The following is a 19,063-nucleotide window of genomic DNA, read 5'->3' on the forward strand; positions in this document are numbered from 1 at the left end:
GGGTTATTGCAGATAACGGGGTTGGGGCTGCTGGCTGTGGGTGCAGTCCCCCACAGAACTGGGGGGCACCCTGCTTCTGGCCAGGGCCTGGGGGGGGATTGACAGCAAAGATAATGGGATTAAAGTTTTTAAGGCTTGACCAAATCAAAACTAACTGGGATCAAGGATGTTTCATGAGAGGGTCATCCTGTTCAGAGTGTGTGAGAGGACACCATGTGCAAACAGACAACATTAATATTTTTGCAGGAGAACCTTTATCTGGAACTAAATAATCATCAGATTTTGATGTTTGGCTGCACCAGGTTGATTCTAATCACTGCTCTGAGACAGCCTTTCTTGCAAAACTTCAGTTTTCTTTCTCTGGCGGGTCAGGAGGAGGGTGCCATGAACAAAGCACTGCTATTGCACTGTCTCCAGGCTGCTGAAATACCATAACAACATCTCTGTTGCAGAACTTTGCCAGAGTGAAGATGCAGGTGACCATGTCCCTCTCATCCCTGGTGGGGACATCCCAGAACTTCAATGAAGAATTCCTGCGGCGTTCCCTCAAGACTATTCTGACATATGCTGAGGAGGATCTGGAACTTAGGGAGACAACATTTCCTGACCAGGTAAGAGACAGAAACCACAAGACATGCAATATGTAATTCATTAACAGGCTTTGCCTAAACCTCCATCTAGAACTGGAATTTGCTGGCGTTCCTGGAAAGGGTTTGGATTTTGGTATTTTTAATCATCTAATCACATAAAACTCAGGTCTTTGATTAGTTCTGACAAGATGCAAAAATTCAGAGTGACTTTGTTCCTCACATAACAATGTGTAGCTCAATTCCCATTGCCAGTTCCTTACAACAGCTTATTTTTAACAGGTCCAGGATTTAGTGTTCAACCTCCATATGATCCTGTCAGACACAGTTAAAATGAAGGAGCACCAGGAAGATCCAGAAATGCTGATTGACCTGATGTACAGGTAGAGTTGGCACTGTAGGGACAGGAGATGTCAGTGCTCCACGTGGGTTTGGGCTCAGATGCTGCACATTGGGGCACTTACAGGACTTGATTGTGGAGCAGGTTGGGTCTCACTGCTCACAGACCAATCTATGCCTGTCTGTTGTGTTTGACTGTGGTGCTGAGAGGTTTTGTTTGGCATTTGGGCAGCTTATCTTGGCTAAAAGGAGTTTTCATTCCCCAGCCACCCCTGGAAATCTCATCTTCCATCTGAGTAGGGAACTCTCCCTGCTTGCTTCAGGGAAAGCTTGGGGGTCTTCCAGCACTTGCTTGCCCAGAAGGCTTTTTGGTGGTACATACAATGGTATCCATATGCAAAAGATATTCCAGAGCCAAGTTAAGCTCCCAAGTGCCAAATTTCATGGTGCTGTCTGCACTAATGGCCCTGAGGGCTTCTTAGTGGTCAGCAGAGGTTTTGTTGTAGGGAGCCAGGCAGGTGTGCTCTGATTGTGCCACACCTTTGGATTGCCACCAGCCTCAGGTGAAACATGGGCTTTGGGCAGGAGCTTCAGCATCACCCACTGCTCACCCACCACTAACTGGCTCAGAAATCTGTAGTTCAGGGTGGCTTCCATCTCAACAGCTTCTTGTCTCAGGGATTTCCAGACAGCACCAAGGGGGTTGGTGTTCAAGCAGAAGCGACTAAACACAGTGTGAAAAAACCATGCTGAAGGGCTGTGCTGGTTCAGAAGGAAAGGACATGGAAGCACAGAGGTTTTGTCTCCCTTTAGGATTGCCAAGGGCTACCAGAATTCCCCTGACCTGAGGCTGACGTGGCTGCAGAACATGGCAGGGAAACATTCTGAGAGGAGCAACCACGCCGAGTCTGCCCAGTGCCTGGTGCACTCTGCAGCCCTGGTGGCCGAGTACCTGAGCATGCTGGAGGACAGGAAGTACCTCCCTGTGGGCTGTGTGACATTCCAGGTGGGCATCATCCTCTCTAAGGGGTTTTTGGGCTTTGCTGCTGAGCTACAAAGTGTTTCCATGTGCTGGGAGTTCTGTGCCTACATCCTCAAACTATGCTCGCTGTTTGTTGCATGAATGAGATGCTGCTCTGTGAGGAATGTGTATTTTATACAGATCCTCTACAAAAATAGATGTATTTTATATATACACTACAAAAATAGCAGTATTTTACATATATGCTCTACAAAAATAGATATATTTTATATATGCACCACAAAAATAGCAATATTTTACATATATACTCTATAAACATAGAAAACCGTATTTTACGTGTATACTCCACAAAAATAGAAAGCTGTATTTTATATATATACTCTACAAAAATAGAAAGCCACGTCTACAGAAATTCCAGGATTTGACTGCCTTTCAAAGTATTGAAAGTTGAGTGTTGTTTGAATTGAGTAAATATATTTTTATCTCTTGTATCTCCCCAGAACATATCTTCCAATGTTTTGGAAGAGTCAGCAGTTTCTGATGATGTTGTGTCCCCAGATGAAGAAGGAATCTGTTCTGGGAAGTATTTTACAGAAGCTGGCCTGGTGGGATTGCTGGAACAGGCTGCAGCATCTTTCTCCATGGTAGAGAAAGACTTTCATTTCTTTACCTCCCTTCTCCAGCAACCTCACACTGCTGGGCAGTAGGAAGGAAAATGTTTTCTCTCTTGAGTGTGTAATGCTATTGTAAATGCTTCATTTGCACAGAACAGTTGGAGTTTTAATTGTTTAAAACAGCCTGGTTTGCTCTCTGGAGTAAACCAAGGAGAAGGAGTGAATTAATTCCCATGGCACAACATGAAGTGTCATTCAGTGGGGTTAAGCACAAGTAGCAATAAATCCAGAGCAAAAACCTGGAGTTCCTGCTCAGCCCTTCTGTGCAGTGACTGCCCAAGATAGGCTGGACCCATTCCAGTGAGAGAGATCCTGAGCATCTTCCCAAGTCCATTTCTTCTGGGGTGCCAGAAGTGGATGCAGAAGTCAAACAGGCTGAAGATGTACTGAACAGAAAAAGCTGAAATGTGCACTTGAGCTTTTCCATATTTAATGCCCATAGGTTTGGTTAGGATTGTTTACTCCTGTGCCTGTGTCCATCCAAAATATCCCAGGATTGGTTATGTTAATGATCCTAATTACTGGCAGCAAGGTGTAATGCACCAGGCTCTTGATTTCAGGGGTAACTGAGGATTTTATTCCATTTATCTCTGGGTGCATTTCAAGAAATGAAGTGATTATCCCACAGTGGAGTCTCAGCCACCTTTTCATTTTGCAGTTTTATCATTTAAATGCTGTGTGTTTTTCTGGCTGTTGAATTGATAGAGCAATCTGATGGGCCTTATTTTTGTAGGCTGGCATGTATGAAGCAGTTAATGAGGTTTACAAAGTCCTTATTCCTATTCATGAAGCCAACAGAGATGCCAAGAAGTTGTCTACTATTCATGGTAAACTGCAGGAAGCATTCAGCAAGATTGTTCACCAGGTAATGGTTTGAATTTTCAGCTGCAGGGTGAATTGTGAAGAAACTTCAAATGCTCAGTGCAAGGAAAATGAAAAACCATTATTCAGATTCCAGAGAATTGTCAAATGATGATCCACAGTAAATACAAGGATCATTAACAGTTTTTTTTTTCCTGGAATTTAATACAAGAGAACATCATAAACCAAGATTTGTTGTAACTTCAGAACTATCCAAAACTTAAAAATTCCAGTTTACCCTTTCAGATGTTCTTTTAAACTGTATTTTGCATGCTGGGAAAACCCACTGTACCTTGCCTTTAGCCTGGTAGGTAACATCCAGAAATGCTGGGGGGTTTATTTGTTTGTTCATGTGGTGGTTAAAGAATTGAAGGAACCTTTCCAAACTTGGATGGTGCAAAAGCCACCAGCTTAATTAAGGGCTGTGAGGGTCTGGCTGTGCTGGGCCAGAGGAGGCTGCTTTGGCTGTATGATGACTTAGAACCATTGAAACCATTGCAGGCTTATTGCTGGTCATGTTTTGGCCTTTGAAACTCTTTTTTTTTTGGTTTCTGTGACATGCCCTTTTTACTTTTTATCACACAGAGTACTGGCTGGGAGGTAGGTAACTCCATCTTAGTTAGCAAAGAACACTAATTGAGTTTCCAGATGACTCACGCCAACGCTTGCCCACATGTGCTAGCTGTGGGTGTTTCTGTTGCTGTCTGCTGTTTAAAACAATTCATTAACCAAAGAAATCCCAATAAACCGTGGTTGTAGTAGGAATTTCTTCATAAGCAGCTGTAGGTAGTGCATGGATGCTGACGTGTTCCACTAATGAGGTTCTTTGGTGAATGAGCCACTGTATCATCACTAGTTTGTTTTTATAATTTGTTTATATTTCTTTCCATCAGCATTGACACAGAAAATCATCCCTCCATACCATATTTTCACCCCACCCACAGGGGTCGATTTAAGCACCAATGCTCAGAGGTACCAAACACAAACCTGGTTTGCTGCAGGTGCACCTTTGATCTCAGAGGAGAAACTGCTTCCTTCTGTTCTCAGTCAATTTATGTAGGGGTTTATCTGGCAGTAAAAGGGCTCAGTTGTGTTAACTGGGGCCAGTTTTGCTGCCTGGGTTTTTGAGGAAGGCTGTGTGCTCACAGTTCTGCAACACACACCACGAGAACCACGCTTTTGGGTTAAAAATGGACAAAGCAATTGAATGATCTGCAGGGCCACTTTGACTCCAGCCCTAGTCCAGCTGGCACAGTGGGTGCATGAGCATGGAGAAGTCTCAAAAAGCACTAAAAAGCTCTGTGAATATGATGTTCTTTGTTTAGGCTTCATCTTTTCAGCTTATTTTTGCTTTTCTATGGATCAGGCAGCTCATTTTGGGCCACCTCCCTCCAGGTTTCCACCACACATTTACTGAACCGAGGCTGAGACAAAAAAACCTTTGGTGTTGCGGGACATAATTAAGGCTGGTGATGTCTGAATGTCAGCTTCAATTCCAGCCTGGCAAAAAAATGGAAATTGAGCAGCTTAAAAACCTTGACACTTCAGGGCTGGCCCTGGAAATCATCCCTTTGTCCCCATGGAAGGTCCAGGCAGACATAGCCCAGCAGAGAACCTGTGCTAGGTGTGGAAATGATGCAAATGTGTTCAAGCCAACAAGGCCTGTGAGCATCTGTTTTATTATTCTGCCCCTAAATCGACCCCTGGAGAGACTCCTGCCATTGGTTATGATTCTAACACCACTTGGTCATGTTTTACTGCATGGTAAAAGACACCGTGGGTTCAGCTCTCGTCTGTCATCGTGCTCCTTCATTGCCACACTTTTTCTGACCTTTGTGCTTTGTAGCTTTCAGGTTTGTTGCATGTTTTGCCCTTTTTTCCCCCTCCCCTTATTTTAAATATTTTAATGGATGCTCGCCCCCCCCCCCTTTTTTTTTTAATTTTAAAATTTATTTGCTGCCAATTTGCTGCTTGTTTGTTTTATGGAATTTCCCTAATTAAATACTTTCTGTTTTCTCCTCTATCGCCCTGGTTGCTGACCCTCCTCCCCACTCTTACTATTGTCTGTTGTGGTAAGTTCCTACTTGTGGAATTTTTTTTCCCTTTCTCTGCCCCTTTTCCCCCACCTCCCCTGTTTGTTTTTGGTTTGTTTTGTTTGTTTTTTTTTTGTTTGTTTTACACTGTGGAACCCCCAATTTCGTTTTAGCAAAGAGCTATGCCAACAGCAGCACCCCCCTCATGGCACAAGGAATGTGGTGTTGCCAACTACAAGCATTACAGTGTCCTGGGGCTGGCACCAGAGCATTCCTGAGCTCTCCTTAAACACACCAACTGATGGGCTTGGTGTGCTTATTCATGGAATAATTGTTGAATTCATTCTATTTGTTTGCTTTCCAGTTAGGAAAATTAAGAAAAAAATCTTTTCATGCTGTGCCACGAGAATTTAAAAACTCTTTTTAAGCTGTGCGTGGGGAGGTTGCCAGTGGATAACAGGGCTCCAGGAGCTGATTCTTTCCCAAAAAAAATCAATATTGGAAGACTTGGAGTAGTTGGCAACACTGTAAAGGACCTTGGGTTAAAATTGAGCAGGAAAATAACAGTGCTGGGTTTGGTAAAGATGGGTTGAATTCTGTATTTTGAAGAAGTTGCTTTGTTCCTGCACCCTCCAGGCAGCTGCTGCTGTCCTGGAGGAGGAAGCAATGATCCCTCTTGCATCTGATTTATTTCCCCCCAAATCTTGTTGGCAAAGCTTTTTGTGTGCGTGCAAGAGATAACCCCAAAACTTTATTCCCAGCAATATTTGGAAAGGTATTTACCATGCATAATAACAAATCATGAACCTTCATAAGTCATGGTGGCTGTTACCTGCTCTGCCAGTTGTGTGATGGCTATTCAGTGTTCACCTTCATTCTCTTCTCCTCCCAAAATCCTATTATTTTTTGATAAAATAATAGGAGATATGATGCTTTTAATAATTCCTCCCTCATATCTGCATTTTTAGCTCTTGCCAGAAACAAGACCACAGAGCATTTAATGATTTGTTCAGTTTTCCCTGCTGTGGCTGGGAAGTGGTTTGGTGTTGGCTGAGTTGGAGATGCCAGTACAGAGCCATCCCCTGTCCCCACTGCCAGGCATGGGGCTGATCCCAGGGAAGTGGCAGCTCCTGAATATCCCTGGCAGGCCTGGAAGTGTTTCCCCAAAGGCCTTTGCTCCCATTCCCTTGCCTCCAGGCACAGATTCCCAACATGAGTCACATCAGGGGCTGGCAGTGCTCCTCCCTGCTGCCTCTGGGGTCCCTTTAACTGGGATCCAGCATCTGGATTTAGCAGGGAGAGCCAGAGCAGCGTGGGGATGAGCTGGGGGCTGACCTCACACAGGGACAGGGAATCTCACCAGGCCTCCCTGCAGCCCTGCCACTCCTGGGGCTCCCCAGTGCCCCAAAACTCTTATTTTATGCATTTAGAAAATGCCAGCAGGACTCCTCAGGGATTTATGCTGATCAGCAGACAGCATTCTCTTCCTCCCTTGTCATTTTTACCCTGCCTGTAAAAAGGAGCTGCCTGGGCAGGTGTCCATGGCAAAAACTCACTTGTAGGGATCTGGTTCTGCAAATGCTTCCCATCCTGGAAACCCCTGGCCCAGAAGGGAGGAAAAAGCTCATGAATTAGAAATCGGTGTGTCCTCAACCACCCAGTGCCAGGGCTGGGGCAGGATCCCACAAACTTTGGCTCTGGGGAGCTGATCCATGTGGCAGCTCCCCCCAGGCAGACACGGAGTCATGGAATGGTTTGGGTTGGAAAGGACCTTAAAGAGAGCAGGTTCCAACCCCACCTTGCCCCAGGTGCTGCCTTGGGAAGGACTTTGAGAAAGGAGCCCTGGAGTCAGAGCCTTCTGTCTGTGAGAGTGAGATGGAAGCTGGAAATGCTGAATATTGAGGGATTTTAGTGTGGATAATGTTATCCAAAACTGTGGCTTTGAAAAGGTAGTGATGAGGAAAAAAGGGTTCAGTAGCTCAGTCCTGCATGGATCCAGAGGGATGGGCACTGGACAGAGGCAGGGAGTCCAGGGAAATGGCAACATCCAGTGAAACAGCAGCAGCTCTGCAGCTGCAGTTCCCACCCTGGAGGGCTCCTGGGGTCCTGTGGTGTGCTGAAAGCTCTGGGGGTTTCAGTGGGGCTGGAGAAGAGCCCCTCTCTGCAGGAGGATTCCCAGAGGGACAGGCTCTAGAGCAGGGTCCAGGGAGCCCTGGTGTTGCTTTTTTGGGATGAGGGCTGCTACTCACCCCAGGTGCCTCCCGGAGGGCAGAGCTCAGCTCTGAAGTGGAAGTTTTTGGCCCTCAGGCACCTCCAGGGGGATGCTCCAGAGTTTCCTCCAGCCAGGAGAAGTGGCCATGCCAGTGATTTTTGCAGTCTGGAGTTTGCCTGAAGGGTTTTTTTATTTTAGTTTGGCTTATTTATCCTCTTTGCCTTCCATAGATCGTGTTCAGCATCACCACAAGAGATCAGTTTTGCCATAGCAAAATACTAAAATAAAACCTGGCAGCCAGGACACCTGTAAGGGCTGTTTGAAGCCAAACCCTAACCCAGCTCAGGGACCCTGAGTGTTCTTAACTGCATCACACTTTGTCACGAGAGTAAAGGTGAACATTTTGGAGTTTCTTGCTGAAAGGCATCCCTGGTTTGTGCATGCAGCGTGAGTTCTTTAACACAAGCAAGGTGTGTTTAATTTTTAAAGCATTTTTCTTCTCTCTCTCTCTCTCTCTCTTTTTTAATCAGATTTTCTCCGTTGCCTTTCCAGCAAAAAATCTTTCTTGTTTCTCTCCTTTTGTTGCGTTTCGGGGCCAAATTCACCACTGGCTCCCCTGGAAGCAGGTACATGGCACAGGATTGCATCTGCTTTCACCAGGAGTGACTTTGGCCCTCTCTCCTAGGCAGTTCCTAGAGAGTGTAACACCTCCCAGCTGGAATGCTGGTTCAAAAGCACTTGTGTGTGTGTGTGTGAGTGAACTGGACATTGACTTGGGCCCAACCCTGCAATTCCTGGAGGGTGGATTTGGGGGGAATCCATGCTGGGTGATTCCAGGGGTGTCTGACCCCTGCAGGGTCTCTGCACAGGCTTTGGAGAGCCTCAGATAATTATCTCAACAAAGGGATTTATTTGCCTTTGGCTGCCTCTCAGAGACATCTGATGCTTCTTAAGCTGAAAGAGAATAGATTTAGGTGGGATATTGGGAAGGAATTGTTCCCTGTGAGGATGGTGAGTCTCCAGTTCCCAGAGCAGCTGTGGCTGCCCCTGGCTCCCTGAAAGTGTCCCAGGCCAGGCTGGACAGGGCTTGGAGCAACCTGGGCTAGTGGGAGATGTCCCTGCCCATGGCAGGGGTGGCACTGGATGGGCTTTCAGGCCCCTCCCAACCCAAACCATTCCATAATTCCATGCTGGCACCTCCAGGCTCCTCCTGGGTTGGGAGAAGTCATTGCAGGGTTGGGCTGATGGTCGTAACTGATCCATAGAATTCCATGTTAGTTTATAATTCCATTGTGGTGTTTGCTGCTAAATGCATCCATGCTGAGTTCCAGGTGTGGTTTTTTTTTTCTTTCCCTTCTTTCTTTCTAATTTTTTTTCTCTTGTTTTATAATTTCTTTTCATTTTTGCATAAATTCAGGAACCTGCCTGCAGCCGTGCTTGGGGGTGTGCGTGTCTCCACCCTGAAATAACCTCTTGTTTCTCCATCCCTAGGATGGAAAGAGGATGTTTGGCACCTACTTCCGAGTTGGTTTTTATGGAACCAAGTTTGGAGACCTGGATGAGCAAGAGTTTGTTTACAAGGAGCCTGCAATAACCAAGCTGGCTGAAATCTCCCATCGGCTGGAGGTGAGAGGGTTTCACTGGAAGTTTAACTTCATCATCAGTTATTTCACAGGAGCAGCCCCTCAGAAAAGCAGTTTGGGTGTCTGAGAGCTGGGCTGGTGTCCCCTGCCCTCCTGCTGGTGCCACCTCTGTGGGAGGAGAGGAATTCCCTGATCAGAGGCTCTCCCTGAAAATTTGTGGAGTTCCCATTATCTGTCTACTCCAGTAAGGTCTTCCTAAGGCATAGACTGAATCTTTAGTCTCTTCTTTATCTTCTGGTTTCTCCAAGATGTCCCTGTGGTCCATAAGTTCTGCATTCCAGATGTCCAACCTCACTCAACAGTCCATCTCTTTCTCCTAGCCTTTGTTCATTGAAGCACAGCAGAGTTGGTTTAACAAAACTTAAAGCTTCATTAATTTTCCCAGGCTGTGCTGCCACAAAAGTAGGTTATGACAACGTTGCTAAATGCTGGCTGAGAGTAATTTAGGAATATCACAGTATTTATAATTTATATATATATATATAGGTTATGATTAAAACAGTTAATCTAAATGTTAATTAAAATAAATAACTGAAATTCAGACATTCTATTTCCAGCACCAGTGGATCCTGAACTGACCCATTTTAGTTGCACACAGACACAAAATAAACCCAAATGCCTTGTTCAGAACCAGACACTGCTGGAAGGCTCTCCTGCTTTCCAGGGCTTGTTTTTTCCCATTACCCTGGAATGTGACTGTTGGAATTCTCCTGGGTTCAGCAGGTCACATTCTGCCAAAGGCATGTGGAGCTTCACCTGCCCTGAATGGTGCCTTTGCCCTCCAGCCCTCACCAGGGCTGCATTTGATTTTTTTTTTTCCTTTCTCCTTGGTTGTAGGGGTTTTATGGAGAACGGTTTGGGGAAGATGTGCTGGAGGTGATCAAGGACTCAAACCCTGTGGACAAATGTAAACTTGATCCCAACAAGGTAAGGGCACAATACAGGTGTAGAGATAGAACAGGTCCTGAATGGGTGAAAATGCAGTGGGACAAATTCTGCCCTGAATTTCACCACGTGGGCAACAAAATCCATGTTCTGAGCGTCTTGTGGCTGCTTGGGAGGGGATTTGGGAAAATAATTCCAGCAAGGGATGCAGGATTGGCCATTCCCTTCCCTGGCCTGGTAGTGGTGGGTGGGAAGGGAGGAGGTGAAAGGACAGAGGCTGTGCTGGCCTTGCTCTGCTGGGTGCAAGGCAGGAGGGGCTGTGCCATTCCCTGGCTTTTGTGCAGCTGCAGCATTTTGTCACCTTTGTGCCACGTCCTTTGAGAGTAGCAGAAAGAGCAGGAGCAGGCCTGGGAAACAGGGCAGGGCATGACCTGCAAGGAAGGGTTTAGATTGGGTACTGGGGAGAAATTCATTGTTAGGTGGTGAGGCCCTGGCACAGGGTGCCCAGAGAAGCTGTTGCTGCCCCTGGATCCCTGGAAGTGTTGGAGCAGGTTGGAGCCCCCTGGTTTAGGGGCAGGTGTCCCTGCCTGTGGCAGGGGTGGGCTGGATGGGCTTTGAGCTCCCTCCCACACAAGGCATTGCATGATTCCATGATGTGAGAGGCATGAGAAGGGAAGGACAGCGAGCTGTGCTTTGCCCAGCCCACAAACTGGCAGCAGCACCAGGGTCCCTCTGGTCTGAGTGGGATTTCTGAAGGCAGAGCCCAGCCCCAGTTGGTGCAGTGGTGTTGGGAGGACACAGCTCCAGCTGGGCCAGCACAGCTGAGGAGCACATTCCCTGCTGCAGGCCTACATCCAGATCACCTACGTGGAGCCCTACTTCGACACGTACGAGATGAAGGACAGGATCACCTACTTTGACAAGAACTACAACCTGCGGCGCTTCATGTACTGCACGCCCTTCACGCTGGACGGCCGCGCCCACGGCGACCTGCACGAGCAGTTCAAGCGCAAGACCATCCTCACCACCTCCCACGCCTTCCCCTACATCAAAACCAGGATCAACGTCATCCACAAGGAGGAGGTGAGGCCGCAGCCGGGTGGGCAGTGGGGCCTGGTGGTGCAGGAGGCTCCTTCAGCTCCGTTCCAGCTGGCCTTAGGAGCTCAGTGTGGGAATGTTCTTCACTCGGGGGCACCAAATGTGGGGTGGTGTTCACAGGGGTCCCAGGATGAGGGAAGAGATGAGAATCTTGACTCCATGTTTCAGAAGGTTGATTTATTATTTTATGATGTATATTATATTAAAAGAAAATTATATACTAAAAGAATAGAGGAAAAGATTTCATCAGAAGGCTAGCAAGGTATAGAAAGGAATGGAATGATAATAAAATCTTGTACTGCTTACAGCTTCAGCACAGGTGGCTGTCATTGGTCATCAAGTAAAAACAATTTCACATGCTGGGTAAACAATTTTTTGAATCACATTCTAAAGCAGCAAAACATGGAGAAGCTGTACTTTCTCAGCTTCTCAGGAGAAAAGATCTTCACAAAAAAATTTTTCATGAAATATGTCCGTGACAGCTTAGGAGTTCCTAGGGAATTCTCCCTGTTGCCATTCAACCCAAAGTAGGCCCAGACTGATTCAGGGCTGTGTCTGCCCCACCACCTCCACACCAGGGAGGGATGCTTGAAGAGCTCTGCAGGCCGGGCTGGGTTGGTGCTGGAGCAGCCTGGTCCAGGGAAGGTGTCCTGCCCATGGTGGGGGTGGGATGGGATGAGCTCTGAGGGCCCTTCCCACCCAACCATTCCATGATTCTGTGATAATGGAGGTTTGGTAATTTTCCAAGGATGGGCAGGATCAGGTGTGGTCACTGGGACACTGTGAGCAGTGACCCAAAGGGACACAAGTGCCACTCAGAAACATCTCAGACAGCTCTAGGGCACCCAGAAACACAGCTAAAAATCAAACCTTTTTTTTTGTTTGTTTTGTTTGTTTGTTTTTGTTTTTGTTAAGGTTGGGATTAAATGTGTGAGATGGTATTTTTTGTTTGGATTTAGATGTTTACTAGTTTTTAATTTAAATTATAGTTTTATAAATTGTGAGTTTTATAGAATTTTAATAAATTAAAAATGGAGTTGTATTTTTTTAATAAAGTTTCTTAAGGATAAATTGTTTAATTAAGAAATTATATTGAAATTATTTTTATTTTTAATTTAATAATTAATTATTTTGAGTTTGTAATGTGGATTCTTTATTTAATTATATAATATTTTAATTTTTGAAGAAGGTGAAGAAGGATTAGTTTTTGTTTTATATATATTATTTTTATATATAAACAAAATTTCTATTTATATATTGTTTTATATATATTATATTTTAAATTTTTGAATTCTAAGTTTTTATGTGCTATTATATAATTTTATTTAAATTATATATTTATAATCTTAGTTGTATTATTTAATTTTGGAAGCTTTCTTTATGGTTTTAGGTCAAATGTAATGTTCTCTTGGGGGTTAGTGCCTGTCAGCGCAGAAAGTCTGAAATTCTCAGTAAGCAGGGTTCCAACACCACCCCACTGTGGCCTGGGTGTTGCTGAAGGTCTGTGCCTGGTTGCCAAGCTCAGCCATAACAAAAATCCTCTTCTGGCTTCTTGCTTAGATCATTTTGACTCCCATCGAGGTCGCCATCGAGGACATGCAGAAGAAAACCCAGGAATTGGCTTTTGCCACCCACCAAGACCCCGCAGACCCCAAGATGCTGCAGATGGTGCTGCAGGGATCAGTAGGTACCACAGTGAATCAGGTGAGGATCACTGTCCCAGCTGGGCTCTGGCAGTGCACAGCCTTGGGCCTTGTTTCTCAATTCCCCTGGAATTTGCTCAGTCTGTGGGATGTGTTTAGGGTCACTTAGGGTAGGTCTAGGCCAGCTGTTCCCAGTGATTTTGCTATTTGAGTAAGAGTCTTGAAAATGTGGAAAGAAACTGGGAAGAAACATCCCTCCCTCAGTTACTGCTCCTTCCTGGCACTTGCAGCAGTTTCTGCCTGCTCCTCTTGCCTAAACTTTCCCTTTGTTAGCCAGGCTCTGCAGGATTGTGTCCTGCTGTGGATTTTCAACAAAATGGAAAGCAGTGGAGAAAAACTGAGGAAAAGCTGAAGGAGCCTGAGTAAAGCACAGTGCACAATCTGGAAAAAAATCAGCTGGAGTTCTGAGTGCTGGGTTGAGTTTGTGGTGCTGGCAAACACTCCCTGGCTTCCATCTGCATTGTTTAAACTTTGCCTCAGTTGTGAATTGAGCAAACTTTGTCAGGAGTCCTTATAAAGGAAAACAAATGGAGAATCTGTGCAGTTTCTCACACTGTTTTCCAAAAGCAGAGTTTTAAATAAAACAAAGCAAGGCCTAAAGGCGACTCGGTTGTCACTGAGGTTGGTGATTTACACCAGATTTCCCAGCTGCAGCTCTTCAGGATGCTTTGTGTAAGGAAACGTTGTGTTTTGTGGATGTTTTCTATGTGGCTGAACTTTCTCCAGTGATTGGGTGTGACAGACAGTTCCCAGAAGCTCACTGTGCCCCTTCTTCTCCTAAAGGGACCTTTAGAAGTTGCACAAGTTTTCTTGTCTGAAATCCCCAACGATCCAAAGCTCTTCAGACACCACAACAAACTCCGCCTCTGCTTCAAGGACTTCACCAAAAGGTATGGGAAGGGTCCCCAGGGCACTGCCAGGTGCAGAGGCTGCTGCCACCCCAGCGGGGCCAGTGCAGTGACCCAGGGCTGTCCTGCTGTCCCTCCACCTGCCAGGTTCCATGTGCAGCTCCTTCCTCACCTGCCCAGCCCTTCCCTCTTGGTGCTGCTGCTCCCTGGCTTCGTGGCCCTTGCTGTTCAGCAGGGAGGAATTGATCCCAGCTCAGCTGTGAAATGTCCCAGAAAAATCACAACAGGCCAGAGCTCCCAGCCTGGCAGGGTCAGCTGGAATTGCTGGACTGGCCAGGAGATGAAATTTCCTTCTGAAGTGAATTTCTCCAAGCAGAGTGGAGGGATGCTGGCACAATTCCCTGGAGAAATGTGCTGGCTGCTCTACTTTCCTTGAGTCATGCAAACTGCAGCATCTTTTATAGCACCAAAACATTTTAAAAACCACCAAAATAATTGAAATGAAAAAGCTGTGAGCAAATAGATCCAGTGGAAGCATAGCTTTCCCTTGTGAAATAAATGGATTTACTGATACAGTTGTTTCCCTACCCTTTATTTAAATTACATCTTTGCAAGCAGAAGAGTTCTTGATGAACATCCCAGGCTGCTGTTTGTTAATCTCTCCTGACTCTAGTCATCTTTAAATCCTCTGGGACTGGAAGTGGCTCTGTGGAAATTAGCTTTTCATTTCTCTTCAGAGAGGATAAATGTAAGTGGAGGGTAAATGACAATAAAAAAGGAGTTGTCACTCTGGAAATGGGAGATGTGACACCCTCTCCTTGCCCCCTGGACACCAGGTGGTTCAGCTGAGCCCTGATGACCAAAAGACAGGACAAAGGGTGATCCCTGTGATCCCAGAGGGACAGAGTGGCTGTGTTTGTACTGTTGGATGAACAGACCTGCAGCAAGGGGCTGTTTCTGCGTGCCCAGCTCTCAGAGGGTTTGTGTTGCAGGTGTGAGGATGCCCTGAGGAAGAACAAGAGCCTGATCGGGCCGGACCAGAAGGAATATCAGCGGGAGCTGGAGCGCAACTACCACCGGCTCAAGGAGGCCCTGCAGCCCCTGATCAACAGGAAGATCCCACAGCTCTACAAGGCAGTGCTGCCTGTCACGTGCCACAGGTGCATATTTGGGGTTCCTCTCGGGACACAGGGTGTGAAACTGAGGGCTCTGAGCTTCCCGGGATCCTGCGCCATCCGTTTGTTTTCGGTCCTGGCTCTCCTGGCTGAGCCCATCCCTGTTCCCTTCTGTCCCTCCTGAGAGCACATTCCCTTCCCAGCAGCTGTGGTAGGTGGTGTTTGCAATGTTCCTTTTGTTCCTCAGCTAGGACAGTTGGTTTTTTGTTTGTTTCCATCCTGCATCCCATTCCTTTTAGATGCAAAACCACCCTCAGTGTGGCAGGAGTTTATTCCCAATGAAAATGGGATCAGGCGCTCCAGGGCAGGGGGAATTGTTGGTGCTGGAAGACCAGGGAGCTGGAGATTGGGTTTGTGTGAGACAGGACATAAAAATTCCAGTGGGAATCACAGGATCACAGAAGGGTTTGGGTTGGAAAGATCTGAAACACCATCCAGTCCCACCCCTGCCATGGGCACCTTCTGCCAGAGCAGGCTGCTCCAACCTGGTCTGGGAAGATTCCAGGGTTGGGGTGACCAAACCCTCCATGTGCAGCTGATGGATGAGCAGGGGGATTTGGGGTACAGCACTTTCCAGCCAGGCTGTGGCTCTCAGAACAGGGCCAGGAGTGGTTCCCAGCAGGAGTCTGTGACCCCTGTGGAGCTCCTTGGCAGCAGGGCAAGGCTGGATGTTCCTGGAGCTGAACTCAGGAGGTTTCTGGCTGGGAGTGCTGCAGGAAGGTCCCTTCCCTCTCTGCCCAGCTTTGGGATGCTGCAGCTCTCCCCAGCTCTGTGTCCCAGCTGTTCCCTGGCAAATTTTCCTGACTGGCATGGTGGGAATACCAGAGCTTCCCTCCCCAGCCAGCCAGGCACCCTACGAGTGCTTTTGGTGTGGTAATTATTGTCTGATCAGATAATCGGCCTAATACAGGTATGACATAAAATACCCTGAAAATCATAGAATATCCTGAGTTGGAAGGATCCCACAAGGATCACTGAGTCCAACTCCAAGCATTCCTGGCAAATTCCACTTTAGGGATGTGTTTGAAAGATTTAAATAAGGTTTCAGTTGTGCAGGTGTTTGTGCTGCTTCTGTGTGTACACAGGAATTAAACTTTCTGTCAGTGCTCTGGATGATACAAACCCAAACCCAAATCCTTGGAAAAGCAATGAGTTTTAATGCCAGTGGATTTAATTTTTGTTGTAACCAGCTCTAGGAAATACTGGAAATCAATTCAGAGTCATTCATCTGGTGAGGCTTCTTATTTCACCATGGAAAATCTGAGCTCATCATTGTATTTTCTCTCCCTCAGAGACTCCTTCAGCAGGATGAGCCTTCGCAAAATGGAAATCTAAACGAGTTAAAAACCAAAATAAAAAAAAAAAGCAGCACTTAAAAATTTAAGGTTTTGAAAAGAAAAAGAGCCTTGTTATCAGCGCTGGGAATCAAAGAAGTTTTATTGTGAAATAAAACTTGGACTTCATCCTGGACATCCCACACACCTCTTCCTCCATCAAAGTGTTCAGTGGCCAAAAAATCATTCTGAAATGTCAAATGTAGACTTCTCAATGTTTGAAAAGAAAAAAAACCCCATCATGGCAGTGGTATCCAGAGTATTGGTGATGAGCTGTAAAGTTACCTGTTTTTTAAGGCATTTTTATGACTCAAAGGTACACTAAACGCATTTACCTTTATTTATAGCATTACCTAATGTTAAATTTATTTTACTTTTAGTTCCTATATTTAATTTATATTAGGACCATACGCAAATGCATTTTGGAAGTTTTTAATGTAGTGATGATGCTGATGGTTATTTTGATGGTACTATTAAATATGTGAATGTTTACACTTTAATTCCCTGTGCATTGGACTTCAGGGCTCAGCATCCTTGGGGAAAAGGTTCAGAGCAAGGTAAGTCATGGTAACATTAATTAACAGAGTGCTGATTGTTTGTTATCCCTGTTCTTTTGCTGCAAACAAAAAAAAACAATAATTCCACCTCTAGCCAGCAGCAGATGGAGGCACAGCTTGGTACCCCCTTCACCTCCTTCAGTCCAGCAGGGGAAGTTTCAGCTTCACTTGTGTGTGTGTTCATGGACATCTCCACCAGCTGGGAGGTCCCAGCATCTCCTCACCCCTGGGATTAGCAGTGTCCATGCAACTAAACTCATTTTATGTCATTTTTTAATTATAGCCTAATTTCACAGGGCAAAAAACCCTAAAATGGTGTCACAGTTTAAAAGGGTACAAAGCATTCTTTGCATTGCTGTTTATGTGAAGAAAGATGTTTTACAGCAGATATTTTGGGGTCTAACACTGCACTTTGAGGAAACATCAGATTTGGAGCTGAGTCCACAACTCCTAAATCTTGTCCTTAGTATTTTTCCTCTCTGTGGTGCACAAAGTCCCCTGGAAGATGTGGTGTGTGATTAAACACAGTTATTCTCTCCATAAATACCTAAATATGCATAAAAAAACAGATATACACACAAAACCTGAATTTGATAAACATACTCTTTATATATATAAAAAATAGAAGGAACAATGGGTTTATACTTGAAGTGCCCCCTTCTGCAGCAGCACTGAAGTTTAGGGTGGGGAGGGTCTTTTTTTCCCTTCCTGGTACTTATTTTAGGTTATTGGAGACTTCTCCCATGCTCTCTTATCCCAGCAGCTGCACAGTTGGGATGCTTTGTGTGCCAGGCTCTGCAAGGTTCCCTGGACAGAATAATCCTGAATTGGTTCTGTGTCACACCTGCATGGAGTTCTCTGCAGAAGGAAAACTCCAAGCTTTTCATGGATATTCCAAAGCTCTTGCAAAGCTCAGGGGTGCTGACAAGGCCTTGGAGGTGCTACAGGAATAAGGGAAATCTCAGAATGGAAAATTATAAGGAAGGAGGGAAGGGCTTTGGAAGAGATTTACAGGAAGAGGCATTGAAAATATTTACACAGTGCAAACAAATCCCAGGAGCCATGAAAGGATGAAACTTTAATTTACAGCAGTTCTGCTCCAGGACAGGAGTTACGAGCAACAAGTTCAGGGGGTGGCAAGTGGTGCTTAAGTGAATATCCCAAAAATCCACCCCCAGTCCCTCTCCCTGTGCCAGAGGAGGGGTTTTCATTCAGCATCTTCCAGCTAAGGCTGGTTTCTCTTCAGCTGCCACAAAGAATCTCCTCCCAGGCTGTGCTGGGATGATGGAAGGCAGCTGGGTCTTCCTGACATCCTATTTTGGTGTAAATAATGGTATTTTGTTTCCTTGGAACATTCCTGCTGCTGCAGTTGAGTGAAAAAGATGAAGTCTTGCACCAGGTGTGGAAAAATAAACTTTCATTTGCAGGCTGAAATTCAGCAAAGCCTAAAAAATTGCATTCTGTAATGGGATTGGGCTGCCCTTGCAAGGTAAGCTTACTGATATTTTTGTAATGTAGCTTTTTTCTGGGTTAAGATTCTGAAATTATTTATTATTATGGTGCAATGCTTTGGAAAAGGGAAAGTGTATTTTGTCATTGCAGATTTTTTTAATGCTGCAAAATCAAGGCCTGTACAACATTCAGAGGTCAAACCTAACATGGAAAATGCACTAAAAGAGATTTTTCCTGACTTAACCTCCATGTTTATACAACATTATAATAAAAGATAGTAAAAATTAAGTATTGCAGAATTAACTAGGCAGAGGTTTTTAGGGGTCTTCCTGTAAATAAATTAATTTGTAGTGGAAAAAGGTAAAATATATCCAGGGCATGCTCAAAGCCTGCAGTGACACTTGGTGTCATTCCATCCATCCTAGGACAGACTGAATAATCCCCCTATTTTGAGTCAGATTTGTTAAGATCTTAATGACCAGTTTACAGGAGTCACCTTCGATTCTCTGACAGACAGTTTGGGATTTTCACCTCTAGTATTTAGTGCAAATGTTTTTGGTTTTGCAGTGTTTCCCCTTAACCTCACAGTAGTCAAAAAGTACCTTCAAATTAGGAGGTACTGCCCAAGAACCAGCTAAAAACCACAGAATGTATTCTAGAAGCACTTTAGTTCTTTAAGA

At 45.4% G+C, this 19,063-nt stretch overlaps 1 protein-coding gene across 14 annotated transcripts in view; it reads left to right on the plus strand.

Moving 5' to 3' along the window:
• DOCK7 (dedicator of cytokinesis 7) overlaps positions 1 to 16,874 on the plus strand; it is a 97,024-nt gene extending 80,150 nt beyond the window's left edge. For 9 of the 14 annotated variants that reach the window (XM_066555341.1, XM_066555342.1, XM_066555345.1 and 6 more), the window contains 13 exons: positions 453 to 611; positions 870 to 970; positions 1,740 to 1,932; positions 2,409 to 2,552; positions 3,316 to 3,447; positions 4,029 to 4,043; positions 9,189 to 9,314; positions 10,169 to 10,258; positions 11,063 to 11,299; positions 12,875 to 13,018; positions 13,801 to 13,907; positions 14,858 to 15,025; positions 16,333 to 16,874. In XM_066555341.1, the coding sequence (XP_066411438.1) occupies positions 453 to 611; positions 870 to 970; positions 1,740 to 1,932; positions 2,409 to 2,552; positions 3,316 to 3,447; positions 4,029 to 4,043; positions 9,189 to 9,314; positions 10,169 to 10,258; positions 11,063 to 11,299; positions 12,875 to 13,018; positions 13,801 to 13,907; positions 14,858 to 15,025; positions 16,333 to 16,375 (1,659 nt within the window). In that variant the 3' untranslated portion in view covers positions 16,376 to 16,874. Of the gene's footprint in view, positions 1 to 452; positions 612 to 869; positions 971 to 1,739; positions 1,933 to 2,408; positions 2,553 to 3,315; positions 3,448 to 4,028; positions 4,044 to 9,179; positions 9,315 to 10,168; positions 10,259 to 11,062; positions 11,300 to 12,874; positions 13,019 to 13,800; positions 13,908 to 14,857; positions 15,026 to 16,332 lie in introns of all 14 variants that reach the window. The other 5 variants (XM_066555343.1, XM_066555346.1, XM_066555348.1 and 2 more) reach the window with 2 other exon arrangements.
• The last annotated feature ends 2,189 nt before the right edge of the window (positions 16,875 to 19,063 follow it).

This window comes from Molothrus aeneus, chromosome 9 (genome assembly GCF_037042795.1).
Source record: "Molothrus aeneus isolate 106 chromosome 9, BPBGC_Maene_1.0, whole genome shotgun sequence".
NCBI lineage: Eukaryota > Metazoa > Chordata > Aves > Passeriformes > Icteridae > Molothrus > Molothrus aeneus.